This window comes from Impatiens glandulifera, chromosome 3 (genome assembly GCF_907164915.1).
Source record: "Impatiens glandulifera chromosome 3, dImpGla2.1, whole genome shotgun sequence".
Taxonomy (NCBI): Eukaryota; Viridiplantae; Streptophyta; class Magnoliopsida; order Ericales; family Balsaminaceae; genus Impatiens; species Impatiens glandulifera.
Window position 1 is genome coordinate 64,284,711 of NC_061864.1, and position 15,177 is coordinate 64,299,887.

General features: G+C 30.2%; 2 protein-coding genes and 1 long non-coding RNA gene across 4 annotated transcripts; 1 reads left to right on the forward strand and 2 right to left on the reverse strand.

Moving 5' to 3' along the window:
- On the forward strand, positions 1 to 1,716 carry LOC124932092. Its single transcript, XM_047472698.1, has 3 exons — positions 1 to 247; positions 689 to 1,025; positions 1,123 to 1,716. Exons 1-3 carry the CDS (start codon positions 167 to 169, stop codon positions 1,545 to 1,547), a joined length of 843 nt encoding a protein of 280 aa, XP_047328654.1. The 5' UTR covers positions 1 to 166; the 3' UTR covers positions 1,548 to 1,716.
- A 155-nt stretch (positions 1,717 to 1,871) lies between these two features.
- On the reverse strand, positions 1,872 to 4,421 carry LOC124932822. Its single transcript, XR_007098784.1, has 4 exons — positions 4,120 to 4,421; positions 3,920 to 4,036; positions 3,093 to 3,156; positions 1,872 to 2,101 (listed from the first exon to the last, which is right to left on the reverse strand). It is a non-coding gene; the product is annotated as an uncharacterized LOC124932822 (long non-coding RNA).
- Positions 4,422 to 5,652: 1,231 nt separating this feature from the next.
- LOC124931413 (rac-like GTP-binding protein 5) lies at positions 5,653 to 8,188 on the reverse strand. Of its 2 annotated transcripts, XM_047471870.1 has the most exons (9): positions 8,054 to 8,188; positions 7,746 to 7,928; positions 7,579 to 7,666; positions 7,396 to 7,505; positions 7,249 to 7,312; positions 6,329 to 6,393; positions 6,189 to 6,254; positions 5,944 to 6,090; positions 5,653 to 5,864 (listed from the first exon to the last, which is right to left on the reverse strand). In XM_047471870.1, exons 2-8 carry the CDS (start codon positions 7,842 to 7,844, stop codon positions 5,989 to 5,991), a joined length of 594 nt encoding a protein of 197 aa, XP_047327826.1. In that variant the 5' UTR covers positions 7,845 to 7,928; positions 8,054 to 8,188; the 3' UTR covers positions 5,653 to 5,864; positions 5,944 to 5,988. The 2 variants fall into 2 exon arrangements, with proteins under 2 accessions (XP_047327826.1, XP_047327825.1); XM_047471869.1 differs by having other exon boundaries at positions 5,653 to 6,090.
- Positions 8,189 to 15,177: the final 6,989 nt, after the last annotated feature.

A 15,177-nucleotide genomic window follows, 5' to 3' on the forward strand; every position in this document is an offset into this window, starting at 1 on the left:
GATTATACACAAATCTTCCTATCTTCGAAACCCTAAGAATCTCTCGATCTCAGATCTGCCGTCAACACAAATCTTAGACGATCTTTCGATCTAGACTTCTGATTCCTCCTCTTTCTTAACTCTCTATTCAATCGTCGACATCTCTTTTACCGATTCGTATTCGAAGATGTCTCGATGCTTTCCTTACCCTCAGCATGGATATTTTGCTAAGATCGCCGTCAACGACGCCTTGATCGATTCGATTAAGGTTTGTTGAGCACTTGAAAACTTTGCGATTATGCTCGACTTAATCACTTGGTTGATTTCCATTCATTAGTCAATAGATTAGATTAAGTCAGATCCCTGTTTTGTATATATATATCTGTATGTACGTGCTGACCTAAATCTAAGATTATTGTATACTACAAGTTTTATATTCGATCAATCAATGTACATACATACATACATACTGTATAAAAGAAGAATTTAGTATATATATTTGTATCTTCTTATGGATCTCATTGACATATATACGATTTTACTATTATTTTGTCTATTCATGGATCTTGTCTCTTCAATTCCATGCTTTACAAATACAATGACTCAATTCTTATGTTACTATCTGTTAACAGACGTATATGTGTTGAATATCATCTTCTATTATCTATCTCTGTTCTAAAACTGTCTTCTTATTGGTGCTAAAAAAAAGCTCCAAAGAGAAACAGAAAAGGCTGTCAAAGCTGAAAGGAAGAAAGAAAGGAAGTTGGAGAAAACATTGAGAAGGGAGAGGAAAAGTGAAAAGAAGAAGGAATTGGAACAGCTTGGTAAAAGAAAACGTGATGATGAAAAGCCAAACAAATTGGGGAAGAAAGATGATGAAGATAATAATCCAACGAAATGTGACTCTGGTAATCTGGAAAGAAGCAATATAACTGAAGAATTAGGGAAACCTTCTTCCATTCAGAATCCATGTGCTTCTGATAGCTCAGAAGACAGTAATAAAAGGAAGAGACATGCCACAGTTGAAACTGGTAATCGAGCTAATGGTGAGTTAAAAAGACACTCTCTTGTGATTAATTTCTTATCTACTACTACTACACCTGCATTAGTGGTTAACATCATCATCTTGTAATAAATAAACAGGGAGTTTCTTGAAAATAAGATTTCCCCCACAAAAACTTAAGGACCCAGTTGAATTTTCTGCCCCTTCTTCAATTCCAATTCCAACTGAACAGAAATGCTCAACTTCTGGAAGGAAGAAAACAACTGAGGCCATTGATAATGGTGTGTTCACTTCATTGGATAAGAAAATGCAATTGGTTAGTTTACTTTACAAGGACTTAGTTTCGGATTTAGCTCCTCTACATGAAAGAAGCACCAGTTTGTCATATGAGGCTGATGATGATAGTTGGCTATTTGAGACAAGGGTGGTAGATGGAGGAAGATGTAAACCGAAAAGTGATATGATGTTAGTTGGTGGTAATAGCACTTCGAGTTTGTGGCCCCCGAAAGCTACTTATTTGCCTGAAGTAGAACTGTATGCGTTGCCATATACAGTTCCTTTTTGAAGTAGAACTGTATGCAATGAAGGAGAGAAATTGTGCATATTGTATTCTCGACTTTACTAATTGAAAATTTTGGGATATTATTGTATGATGAGGAAACAGAGCATCATTAATATGATGGAATTTGTATTTGGAGAATATTGAGTTCAATTAATAGCTAAATTAGCCTATCTATCTTCACACGCATTCTCAACCAAATAACATGGTTATATTGAATCCATTGTAATTGATCATGCTAAAATTTATTGTAATTATAACTAAATACTTTTTTTTAATGGTTGTTTGATACTATACTAATATATATGATTGGTATAAATTTTATCTTGATGTATAATTGTATTATTTAGTAATGTTTTTTGTTTTTTTTCCCAAATGAATCGAATTGAAATGTGTATAAACCAAGAAACTAAGTTTGATTGTCACAGAAATTACCTTAAATTTCACTGAAATCACCTTAGATTTGACTCACCAAACCCACCTTGAATCTCACTGAAACCAACTCCAGTAAAAGTAAGACCTTGAATCTTCTGCAACCATCTTGATCTCACTGAAACCACCTGGAATAAAAATAGAAAGACTGAACAAAATTCACCCAATACTAAAATAATACAACTTGTAATCCTAATCGCCAATCAATTAATTAAATAGCGAACTAACTTTAAAAAAAACAAATTATTTAAAACTAATCTACATTAAACAAGCTCTAAGTCATCTTACAAACAGATATCCTCATTCCTCAAATCTGCTGACTGCAATATGCATCATAAATATTTGAGTATAGAGGTTTTTTCTAGCCACCCAAAAAATAAACCCAAGGTAAAAAAAGAAGGATATTTGAGTAAAAACACAATAGTCAATTAGGAAGAAAGATAACTAAGTCTAAATATCCTCTATTCTAAAATATAAAATGGAAAGAATATGTTAGTCATATAACCAAAATAATCCACTTTTTCATCTAACAATGACTTTTCTCTCTAAAAACTGTTTATTTCGAGAAAAAACTACATAAAGAAAGCCCTAACGCTCTTCATTTTATAGAACAACGGGTGTGTGGACTCAACGATAAGCCAAATTGTAAATATTAATGAAACAAGTGGAAAACTGGAAATTTACTGCAAGGAACCTAGGTAGTTAGTCGTGCAAATGAAATGCAGTAATGATTGAATACAAGAATCAAGTGATAAATTAAAAAATATTACCCATCCAAACCCTTAATGACCCCTTTTTAGTAATTCATATAACACATGAACCCTTAAAAGAGTAGATGATTCACATACTAAAACACAATTTCTTGATTTCAAGGGTGTGTATTGCTATGCAATCACATTTAGAAACTAGATGTATTGAAAAGATATAATTATTCTTCTTGGAGGCAGTGTCTGATCTGACTCGACGAGAGCTCAAAATTAGGGATACAATCATATAATTACGCCTATAAGTAAAAAAAAAAATTAACAAGAAAGAAAAACATCACGAAACATACAAGCACTTCATCCACATAATCAGAGAATTTTCAAACAAGAATTCCAAACAAAGTGTGATATTTACCTTCCCATTGACACTGCTTAATTTCTTTCGCATATGCTTCTACAAGTAGAAATTCAGGCAACACCTGCAGAAAATTCCTGATTAGTATATCAAAAGAACTTAGAACCTCTGGATTTTAACCTATATCTATTAGCTGAGAGTGTGACAACAACATTTTGATATCTACCTATGCCGGCTGTGGATGGAATTCCAACATTGAAAAAGCCTTAGCATAAATGAAAAACCAATAATTTCATTATAAACCTTCATGTATACTTCATACATAACCTTAACATGCAGCAGTTTCATTAATCAGTGAAACTGATTATCATTACAGATCATTAATCTGCTAATCTACTTCAAAGATTTTCACAAAAAAACATTTGGCCTAAAGAAATCAGTCATGTATATTCGTTATTGAAGAATTCCTTTAAATAGACCTGAAATAAGAAGCCTATAGTTTACATTATCACAACATCATCTTGCCTGAGCACAATCGCAATGATTGTGAGGTTTTTGCTTGCATCATTTGGTCAAAAAAACAGTTAATTAACATTGAAATTGGTTGATTAACAAGTTACATAGTTTCAATAACAGGAGAACACATTGCAAGTGAATGCATCAGTGGTTTTGATACTTGATAATTGCAAATAACAACAAAACAATGAAAAAATGTCAGTTCAAATGAAGTGTTTGATCACTCACAGTCTAGATACAAGATTTCCCTTCTGTACAAGCTCATTGAAGTTCTATAATCGAACAACCAATTTTCAAAGAACATTTACAGCTTTCTGCGCTCATATAATAGTATGTTACAACAGATAATAGTTTAACAATTAACACTATACCTGATTGGTGATCAAATATTTACAGATCTCGGAGTATTTTCGAAAAGACAGGTTGGATGTTCTGAGCTACGACACCAACACTGAGCACTGTAAGGCGTCTCTTAGATCGTTGGAGTCCTGATGAATTGACGAAGCTATAATTGTTAGATTAGTCAAATACAGTAATAAAAACAACGGAATTTCAAACTATGATCAGTTACAGTAGAATGATGCATGTAGAAGAAGACGTTGTGTTGAATTCCGGCGATGCCTCCTCCTTCCAGCGATTGTCATCGAATCTGACCTAGATCTTTCTCTTTTATAGAGATCTTTCTATCGATCGATGATCGATCGATCAATCTATCATCGATCTATCGTATCATCGATCTATCGATCGATCTATCTATCTCCTTGCCTCCTATATCTCCGGCTAGGCAACTATGAAAAATCTAGATCTCCGGCAAACCGTTGCAGCCACTTCCTTTAGGCGGAAATATTTTACCCCTCCAACTTATTCATAATATTCAATTTCATCTTCAAATTTTAGTTTATGAATAAACCCTTTTAGCTTAAATATATATTACTATATTATCATTGGCCAATTAAAATTTTGTGATAATTTTTAATGAGAACTAACTGGTCTAATTTCGATAGATTAATAAATTTTTATAATATTAAAATTTTAAGATTTTATTAGTTTATAAATAATTTGAATTTTACTATTTTATAGGATTATATAGTAAAAAAATGAATTTATATTTTTAATTTGAAAAAAATATATTATTTATTTAAATAAATTGATAAATTTTATAAATATAAATTTTTTTAGTATTATTTGTTTATTATTATTATTTAATTATATATATAATTATAATATATGACTAATATTGTTTTAAAATAAACTATTGCCATATTTTAAGTAATTCTCAATTTTCATGTAACGATTTTAAATGTATTTAATATTGAATAGATTTAATAATAATTTGAATTTAAGACATTATAAATTTAATAATACTTTTTTATAAACATGTAAACTAAATTTAAAATAATTAACAAACAAAATAAATTAAAGATATCAACAAAATTTTATATAATAAATACGGTTAAAATCAATATAACAACTAATAAATAATTTAATAATTTCAAAAAAGATTTAAATAAATAGACAATCATTTAATAAAAAAAATCAAATCTTTCAATTCAACCAGATCAATTGAAGTCCTTAATAAATATAAGAGACAACAACTTAAGACAATATAAATATAAAGTTTATTTTTTCTTAATCGTATATAAAAAATATAGTCATCACAATGGATAGAACTAGTTGTGTCTTATATGATTATGTGAATAAATGCTTCCGAACTGTATGAGGTAGAAACTCGTCCCACATATGGTTCAAAGACCTACAAAATTGTATCACCATGCTATTAAGTATTTTGATTTAAGTTATCTTTTTAAAAGGTGTGGAATAGAATAATCGGTTGAAGCGTAATGATCGTATGTCAGTAATGCATTGTATGTCCCATAATAGGTCTCATTCTTCATTCTTCTACCTTTTCCGGGAGTCGATGACTGTTCATAGATATATTATTTAAAATGGTAAAAAACATCATAAAATAATCTACAAATTTTAATAGAATAATCGCTCTGATTTAAAAGTGACTTGTTATCCTCGTTACCAGAATAAACCCGAAAATAAGAAAAATACAAATGGGCAATGAACCCTTGATCAAGTGAAAAGACCAAATCACATATAAATCAAAGCTCAAAAGGATCAAATTCACTAACAAAACTCAACAATTTTAGAAATTAACAAGCCAAACATAGGTTTATGAGAATCTATATAGTACAGATCTTCATAGATAGTAGCTTAACCTAATGAAAAACAAGCAAACCACTTAAAAAAACACATCTAATCGAGTCAAGTTGAACCCATCGTCGTCAACACAAACAAACTGTCCGTCGCCTATAAAACAGGAGCCCCAGTTAAGACGGCGATATTAGCAACTATACACAATTAGCTGAATGTTGTCTAAAAAGCAGACCGTTTTTCCTGTTAGTTCAGAAGAACTAGGGTTCTTTTTCCAGATTTACAATAGCGAACATCCCTTCTGGGACTTCTTTTTCTTCTTCTTCTGCTTGGGAGGTTGGAGCACTATCTTGATCGCAGCGTCGAAAACTGCTTTCACATTCTACATTCATACATAACAAACAAAGCTTCAACAACAACAAAAATCGACATGGTTATCTAAACACAAGTATCGATAGATTTGAAGGGCATGTATAATACTTGTTGAGTTTTGGAACTACATTCGACATAAGCAGGTGCCCCAATCAGTTTCCGCAACTCTTCTCCCTTCAACAACAACAACAAAATAAAATAAGGTTCAAAGAGCTTTCCAAATTATTCAGCCAAAAAAAAATATGAACCTGAGCTGTGGTGATGGGAACAGCACCAGGATGGTCTATAAAGTACTGCTTATTGTCCCTAAGATCTGCAAGTCAGAGCCTCAATTCAGATTTTCTATTTTTTTCTTAATAGGAATCAAACATGAAACTTTTGATTTATTAGGCAAGACTCTTTCCCGTTGAACTATGAATTTTCCAATTAAAGTGTTTTTAGTGTAAATTGAACTTCTCATGATTAAGACTCTTACCACTTGAGAAATATTCTAAAAGGGTGATGAGACTTTGACCCGGGTTTATTTTTAGGGGTGGCTAGCATGACACCACACAGTCACGACCCTCCTTTAAATTAAAGCATTTTTAAGACCAACTGTGTGATTATTAGTATGAACTAAAAAATTAGATTAGGTATTCAAAGAAGCATTTTTTAATGGAGTATCAATATGGATCATGAAACTAAGGAAATTACAAATTGGAGATTGAAAGATTTGGAATCCCTATTCTTATTTACATGGCTTTGGTCTTTTTTATATAAAAACAATGCAATGTGAGAAATTCACAATTACCAAAAGGAATAATATTAAAACAAGAGCAAAATTCTATTTTCCTCCATTATTCACCATTCTATCTACTAAGGAAATTGCAAACTGGAGATTGAAAGATTTGGAATCCCTATTCTTATTTACATGGCTTTGGTCTTTTTTATATAAAAACAATGCAATGTGAGCAATTCACAATTACCATCTTGAATCATTTTCTTGATGAATAGAGATCCATCTTAACAAAGCTTTGTCGAAACCAAAATGATTGAAACACTAAGGTACGACGAGAGACCTAGACTAAATAAACAGGGGCAAAATCTAAACAAAAATTCAAGATTCTATGATCTTCCATTATTGATCCTTAAGTAGAACAGAGATTGTTACAAATGATGGGTATCTTACCAAGCTTTGTCCCGACAAGAATGATAGGAACCCCAGGTGCATAATGCCTCAGTTCAGGAATCCACTGCAATAAAATCCAAAACCAATCGTTTGAATAATGTTCCTTTAACTCAAAAACAGAAAAAGATGAAGTAACATTATTCAAACCTTCTTGGCAACATTTTCATAACTGGCCTTGCTAATAAGAGAAAATGCAAGAATGAAAACATCTGCTCCTCGATAACTCAAAGGTCTAAGTCTATTGTAATCCTCTTGACCTATAATTAATGTTACCAATTTCATAACAACGATATATATATATATACATACAGATAATGAAATCGATTTTACCTGCAGTATCCCATAACCCTAGATTCACCGTGTTCCCATCCACAACAACGTTTGCACTAAAATTATCAAAAACTGTGGGGACATAATCCTGTTTTGAATACATTATATAAGATAATAAGATCTAGGATTCTTGATTCTTCGTTTAGAAATTTATTACAAAGACTTACAGTTGGGAATGTGTTGCTAGTGTAAGAAATCAACATACAAGTTTTTCCGACGGCTCCATCACCGACAGTGACGCACTTGATGAATCGCGAAACGCTCATTTTTCAGCAAGATGAGTAGTAGATCTTTTCGAAAATGTTCTAAGTTAGCGATCCTTGGTAGTTTCTTGGACTTGTAATTCAAATCTTTGAAAGTAAATCGGATCAATAGCGAAATCGAAGCAGAGAAGTCAACAATGTGGAGCAAGCAAATTGGGAAAGTTGAAATAGGGAAGACGATGAATGAAAGAAATTGAAAATCAATCGCTGACCTATGCTGCGAAAATGGTGATTGAAACTTGAAACGTTTGCTGTGACCCGTTGACAGCTCTCTTTCTCTTTCTCTGACCTGTTATAGAGCTTTCCTGTTTCTTCTTCAACCCTCCCTCCTGTGCAATTATTGTGTCCTTAAATGCTGCAATTACAGTATATCACTTCTGTTATTATTTTTTTTTGAAGTGTAATAATTGTCATTGCAAAATAATTTTTTTAATTCCTAAATATAAGAATATATTTCAATATGGTTTTTGGCTTAATATAAATCCATTTTGTTATTTTTTTTTAATACTTTTATGTATATTTAGTTACACACATGGAATCAAGCCTTTTTCATTTTTCAACATTTCGCTTGTTTGTAAATGGTGGTGGAGAATTTTTAACGAAAATGCAAGTATTTGAAAAAAACAATCATCATCAAGTACGAAATTTGAGATAACGAATGAATGAAGAAAGTTTACGAGTAGAGGTTTTGAAGGTTGTATCACTAAAATATGAAAAAAAAACTTCACGCTTCTCACTTTTATGGTGGACAATGGTAAGAAAATTGATTTCTGGAATGATATGTGGCACCTGCGGAAATTATCAAACTCTTTTCAGGATCTTTTTGAGATTTTTAGTGAAAATGAGACTAAAGTGGTAGACTGTTTTTGTTTCACATCTAATCAAATTGTTTAGAGAATTCTTTTAAACAAACGTTTTTTTATCGAAGAGAAAGGTATACGGAGTCTATCATGGATGGTTTTACCCATGTTTCGATTGATATGGAGACCAACGACAAGTTTTCTTTGATCGACTCTACCAATTTTAAAATGAGCTATATTTAATTATCATGCGTTCCTATAAAAGACTCAATCTTGGTTTTCTTGAAAATAGGTGCTAGAAATAAAAAAAAATTCCATCAAAAATCTCATTTTTTTGGTTAGAAAGATATTAATGGAGGAGTATTAACATATAAAACTAAAAAAAGAAGGGATTTCATCTTGTTAGTAAATTCAACATTTGTTTGAAGAGTGGAGAATTCATTGATCATATTTTTTTCATTATGACATTGTCAAGAGCATGTGGGCTCTTCTGCAGAACCTCCTTCATTTACAATGTGACACATCAACAAATGTCGTTGACTTCTAGGTCAAATAGATTGAATGAAGTTCTAGCAACTATATCACGGACAACTAAAAAATGATTCTCTTACCTTACCATGTAGCAGTGAATGATCTAAAAATAAATAAATAAAAGAGTCTTCGAATCACTATTTATTTTATCAACAAACCGACGAAACTCAACTATTTATAATTTTTTTAGGTTAGAAACTAGCCTAACTCATTCACTTTCATGACATCCACTTCATAAATGATTTATATTCTTAATTTTGTCTTCATTATTATTTTCATTAAAAGAATTTGCTAAACTATTTTGATGTTTAACTTATCTTTATTTAAGGTTGTCTTATCATCTACTATATATTAAGGATGTCTTATTATCATCTACTAGAAGAATCAAACTTCTTGCAAAATCAAGTTCATGGAAGTTAAATATACCACTCCGATAGACTCGACCTCGAAAGTCAAGAAAAGCTGGAAAGTCAAATCGATAACCATCGTCGTAAAGCTAAATACGCCCTAAGACAAGGTACAACTGTTGAGAAGGGGACATGATCAATAGAACCTGGCTGGATCCAGGCTGAAGCGCCTATGTTTATTGTTGATTGTTAATCGTACCTAGGGACATGAGTGTTAAATTAAGTTAAAAGGGGAAATCGTTAAATTAAGTTGAATTATGAAAAACGTTTTAATTGATTAAAATGAACTTAGGATAATAAAAATGAACGCACATGGTTTTGATGAATTAATAAAACTAAGTTCAGCAATGTGTTAATGTGTAGGTAAAATAAAAGACATCTGCTTTAGGCAATTGATCGTAAATAACTCGCCAGCTGAGTGCTCTAACAGTAGAGTTGTCATCAGCTGAAGACTCACTAACAACAGAGTTGCAATCAGTAAACTCGCTATCAACTGAGCTGCTCCATCTAGGGTGGGGAAAATTACCGATATTAAAAGTATATCGAAAATACCATACCGTAATATATCGAAAATATCGACTTTTAAGGTATACCGAAAAAAGATAAGGTATGATACCGATATCGTAATTATTGGTACAGTAAATGTATGAGATTTTTAAAATTTTGGTATATATCGAGATATACCGAAATAGTATTTATAAGTTAATATATATATAAATATATATATATATATAATATTTATAAGGAAATAATTAAATAGATTTTAAATTAATTTAATTATAGAAATATAAATTTTGAATAATATCAAAATATTATTATATTGAAATATTATTTCATATATGCAATCTCTACCTTACCGATGGGATTGATTTTTTAAGATTAATATATTTTTTAGGTATCAAAAGTATAATATCGATACCGTACCGAAAATAAGGTATACCAAAATTAAGGTAAGGTAAAAGTATGGATTTTTTGTATACCGAAATTAAAGTATATTGAAACAAAGTATACCGAAATCAAGGTAAAGTAAAGGTATGCATTTTTTGCATACCGAAATTTTAGGTAATGTATAAGATATGGATAAAATATTAAGGTATACCGTACTTACCCACCCTTAACTCCATCAGTAGAGTCAGTAGAGTTGCCATCAGCTGAAGACTCGCTATAGCAGAGTTGCCATCAGCAGACTCGCTATCAACTGAGCTGCTCCATCAGTAGAGTTCGCTGGCAGCAGAGTTGCTCAAACAACAAATTTTGCTGGAAGTAGAGTTTCTCAAACAACAGAGTTCTCTAGCAGCAGAGCTCGTCATCAATAGAACTGATCAACAACTGAGTTCGTTGGCAGCAAAGTTTCTTAAACATCAAAGTTCGCTAGCAGCAGAGCTTACCATCAGTAGAGTTCACTAACAGCTGAGTTGATCAACATCTGAGTTTACTGGCAACAGAGTTCGCTAGTAGCTGAGTTGATCAACAATTGAGTTCGCTATTAGTAAGATAGTTCATCAGTAGAGCTGATCATCAGTAGAGCTCGCTATTAGCTAAGTTCCACATCAGTTGAATGTTTATCAGCTAAGTTAAGTAGTTGAGCACTCATAAATTGCAATACGACAAAATGTACAACCAGCTCTCTACTCTGACATGAAAAACGATAAACGAATATTTCATTCCCCTATGCACTAAAATTTTGTACGTCGGGCATACGATAAACGCACCGTTGCCACCTATCGACAAAATAGATTCGATCGTTGTCATGCCTCAAATATAAAAAGACATTAGAGACCAATAGTGAACCTCCCTAACACTTAGTTCTTTTGCAAATCACTACGTTACACATACACGAGACGATATACGCTGAGAGACGTTAACATACACGACGGTCACACAAAATAGTTACTCGATAATCTTTTGTATCATTTGATAATCATCTTACTCGTGTAAGTTAAATAGATAATCGTCTATTCAACAAGATAGTGTGGGAGCTAAAAGTTCAGACAAACAAGTGTTAAGACCTGTGATTTGAGTAAGTTTGTGTAGCGTCTATAAAAATCAAGTTTTATAGTGGAATTCTTCTGTAAATAGAAGAGTGGGTGACGTATAAGTTTTTATCTCCGAACATCCATAAAATCTTGTGTTGTCTTTTCATTGCTTCATTCATTCTTATATTTGTCGCTTCAAATCTTGCAAACATTTTCCGCACTTGAAACATATCAAGAGTTTTCTACGATTTGTCCAAGAATAAAAACAGATTTTCAATCCTTAACAGAAATAAAATCGCATTTAAGTGAAAAATAGAACAACAGTATTCAACCCTCCTTCTACTGTTGTCTTCGATCCTAACAATGAGATTTTTTGGGTAAGGGTTATTTAAATAATCGAACTTATTCAAATATCATTTTACTCTCACCCACACTTTTATCTATCGTATTACTCAATTCATTAATCAAAATATTAAAATATCATTTATTTTAAATTATTATTTTTTATTTTATCTTTATATATTAATACCCAAATTATTTATTAAAATAATCTTCACCTTTCAAAATAATAACCTTTTAAATAAGTCAAATTATTATTATTATTTTTAAAACAACCAAGTTGATTAAGAGGGATAATCAATATTAATGACTATTCAAGATAATCAAACCTATATTTTGCAATGTTTAGCCTCAGTGTGCAAAGTGTCAGATGGCAACGGGTACCCTACCCGCCGGGTAGTGAAGTACCCATCCCCGAACCCGATTTTCATTTTAATACCTGACCCCGACCCCGAACTCGATGGGTATCTCTATTTAGATCTCCATCCCCGATTTGTAGGGTACCCGATACCCGACGGGTACTCCATTACCCGATTAAAGTGTAAAATTATATTTATTATTTTTAAAATATAAAAAATATTATTTTTTTTAATTAACATATTCAGACTAAAATAATTTTAAATTATTATAAATTAAATCTAATATTTTAAATAATATGTTATTACAAAATATAATTGACCAAAAAAATATTAATAAATATTGGATACTTAAACAACAATATCATTCATACTACATAATATAAATTCATTCATACCACAAAATATAAATAAATAAACTTAAAACAGACACAACAATATATACTTAATTAAACATAAACTTCAAAATATTCATCAACAAGACAGTTTTCTAAAAAAAAACACATTCTTCTTGAAGCTTGTAGAAGTTACAGAAATGTCACTTTTATTGCTGCTAAAACGGAAGAAGAAATTACAAAATAGAGATCGAAGATTAAGTTAATAAATAAGTATAGAATAATAAAAGTTAAAGAACAAACATAACTTTATTAAATAATAAATAACATTAAACTAATAATATTGAAATTTGAAAAACTCAAATGAAAACATTACTTACTTGCATAATTATGTTGTAGATGTTGAATAAAAACTAGAAAGAATGTTGAAGATAGAAGTTGAAGAACAAAACTAGAGAGAACGTTGATAGAAGTTGAAAAACAAAACTAGAGAGAATGTTGAAGATAAAAGTTGAAGTAATGTTGAAAAAAAAAATAAAAAATGAAGATTAAAAGTCATGATTAATGAGAGAGAAACAATTATTTCAATGACATTGGCGTGACTTATGGTTTTGGGTAAAGAGAAAATAAATATTATATTTATTGTATTGTAATGATGGTTAAGAGGTGGAATTTGAAAAGTTATTTAATTTTAACAATATATATATATATATATATATATATATTAATATTCGGGTATCGGGTATCGGGTATCGGGTATCGGGTTTGGGTTTCCAACACTATCCATCCCCGATCCCGAACCCGATCGGGTAACATTTTTTACTCCCCATCCCCGAGCCCGACCCCGAACCCGATTTTAAATACCCGAACCCGATCATCGGGTACCCACGAGTATCGGGTATACGGGTACCCATTACCATCTCTATGTTAGTTTCATTTTATGAATTTACAAAGGTGTAAAGATGCAATGGATCTACCAAGCTTTTTTCAATTAGTATCTTTTGTTTTTTATGTGATCAAGTTCCTTTCCAAAATTGTGAGGTGACAAGTTTGGATCTATTCACTAATGTGATTTCTCACAAGTATGAAATTTAACTCATTCATTGTTTCGAGGTATATCATAAAATATTTTTCTATTATCTTATCCACAAAATTGAGATCATTTTTGACATATTATTTAAAGAAAAAATCAACTTTAAATTTATTTTCTTTAAATAAAATTATAGGTTATCAAAAATAATTATATAATAATGTTTTCTTTAATTTAATATGATTTTATAATTTTCATATTTTTAAGTTGAAATTTGAATCTAAATACAATATATATAAAACAAGCTCTAGTTATTTTTATATATGAAAACTGTAAAAAAAAAATTAGATAAGTTTTTAGGTGAAATGTTGATAAAAAATGTTTTTTTAAATAAAATTTTAAATCATGTCATAAAAAATTAATTGATTATTATTTTATCCTAAATATATTTTGTTTTGAATTTTTGCCAAATAAAAGGATCACAAATCAAATATTTTGTTTTTTAGGTGATTAGATAACTAAAATTGGGAATCGTGTGACATATAAGTGAATAAAATAATACTAGCATTTAGTCCGTGCATTTGCACGAGTAATAATATAAAAATCGTGAAAAAAAATTACGGATAACATTTTTTGACATTTTTTAACCGTTTTAAGTTTATGGGTGAGTCAACCCATAATCCGACCCAAGTATCCATTTACTCAACATCATTATATATTAGTTAGTTAAAAAGTTGAACTTATATTAATATTAAAACGTCCCACATTTATCAAATTTGGTGTTGAATTTAAAAATATAAAGTCTTTGTAGCCTAGTTGGTTAAAGAGTTGTATTTGTTTTTGTTAGGTTGCAAGTTCGAAACATACCTCTAGCATTTTTAATTTTATTTTTAACCGTTTTAAATTTAAAAACGGGTCAACCCACAATCCGACCCAAGTATCCAAATTAACCACAGCTCTCGACCCGGCAATCCGGACACTTTAAAAATTAAGCATCATTATATATATATAGATATGTGATATTGTAAATTCTAAATTAAATATTATGTGATATATAAGTGAATAAAATAATATATGTGATATTGTAAATTTTCATTTTTTAAAATGAATTCTAAATTATTAAATAAAACAAGTTATTTTTTTAGGTGATTAGATAACTAAAATTGGAAGGAATCATGATATATAAGTTAATAAAATAATATTTGTGATATTCTAATTCTAAATTAAATATAATTTTTTTTTCATTTTTTAAAAAATGAATTCTAAATTATTAAATAAAAACAAGTCCTTATTTGTAATTCTTAAAATGTCAAGGTATATCAAATTTAATTCATTCAAGCATTCATTAGGATTAATACCTATAATTCATTTTTTTATTTTTTAAAATTATTTAAATTTATTTATTCAAAATTTATATATATATATATATATATATATTATTTTATTTATTTTTTCCTGAAAAAAAAGGGTTATGGGTAACAGGGTGGAATATGTGTTTAGGGTTTTTTATAATTTTATTTTTTATTTGCTAAAGTCCTTTCTTCTTCCTCCTTCTCTTTTCA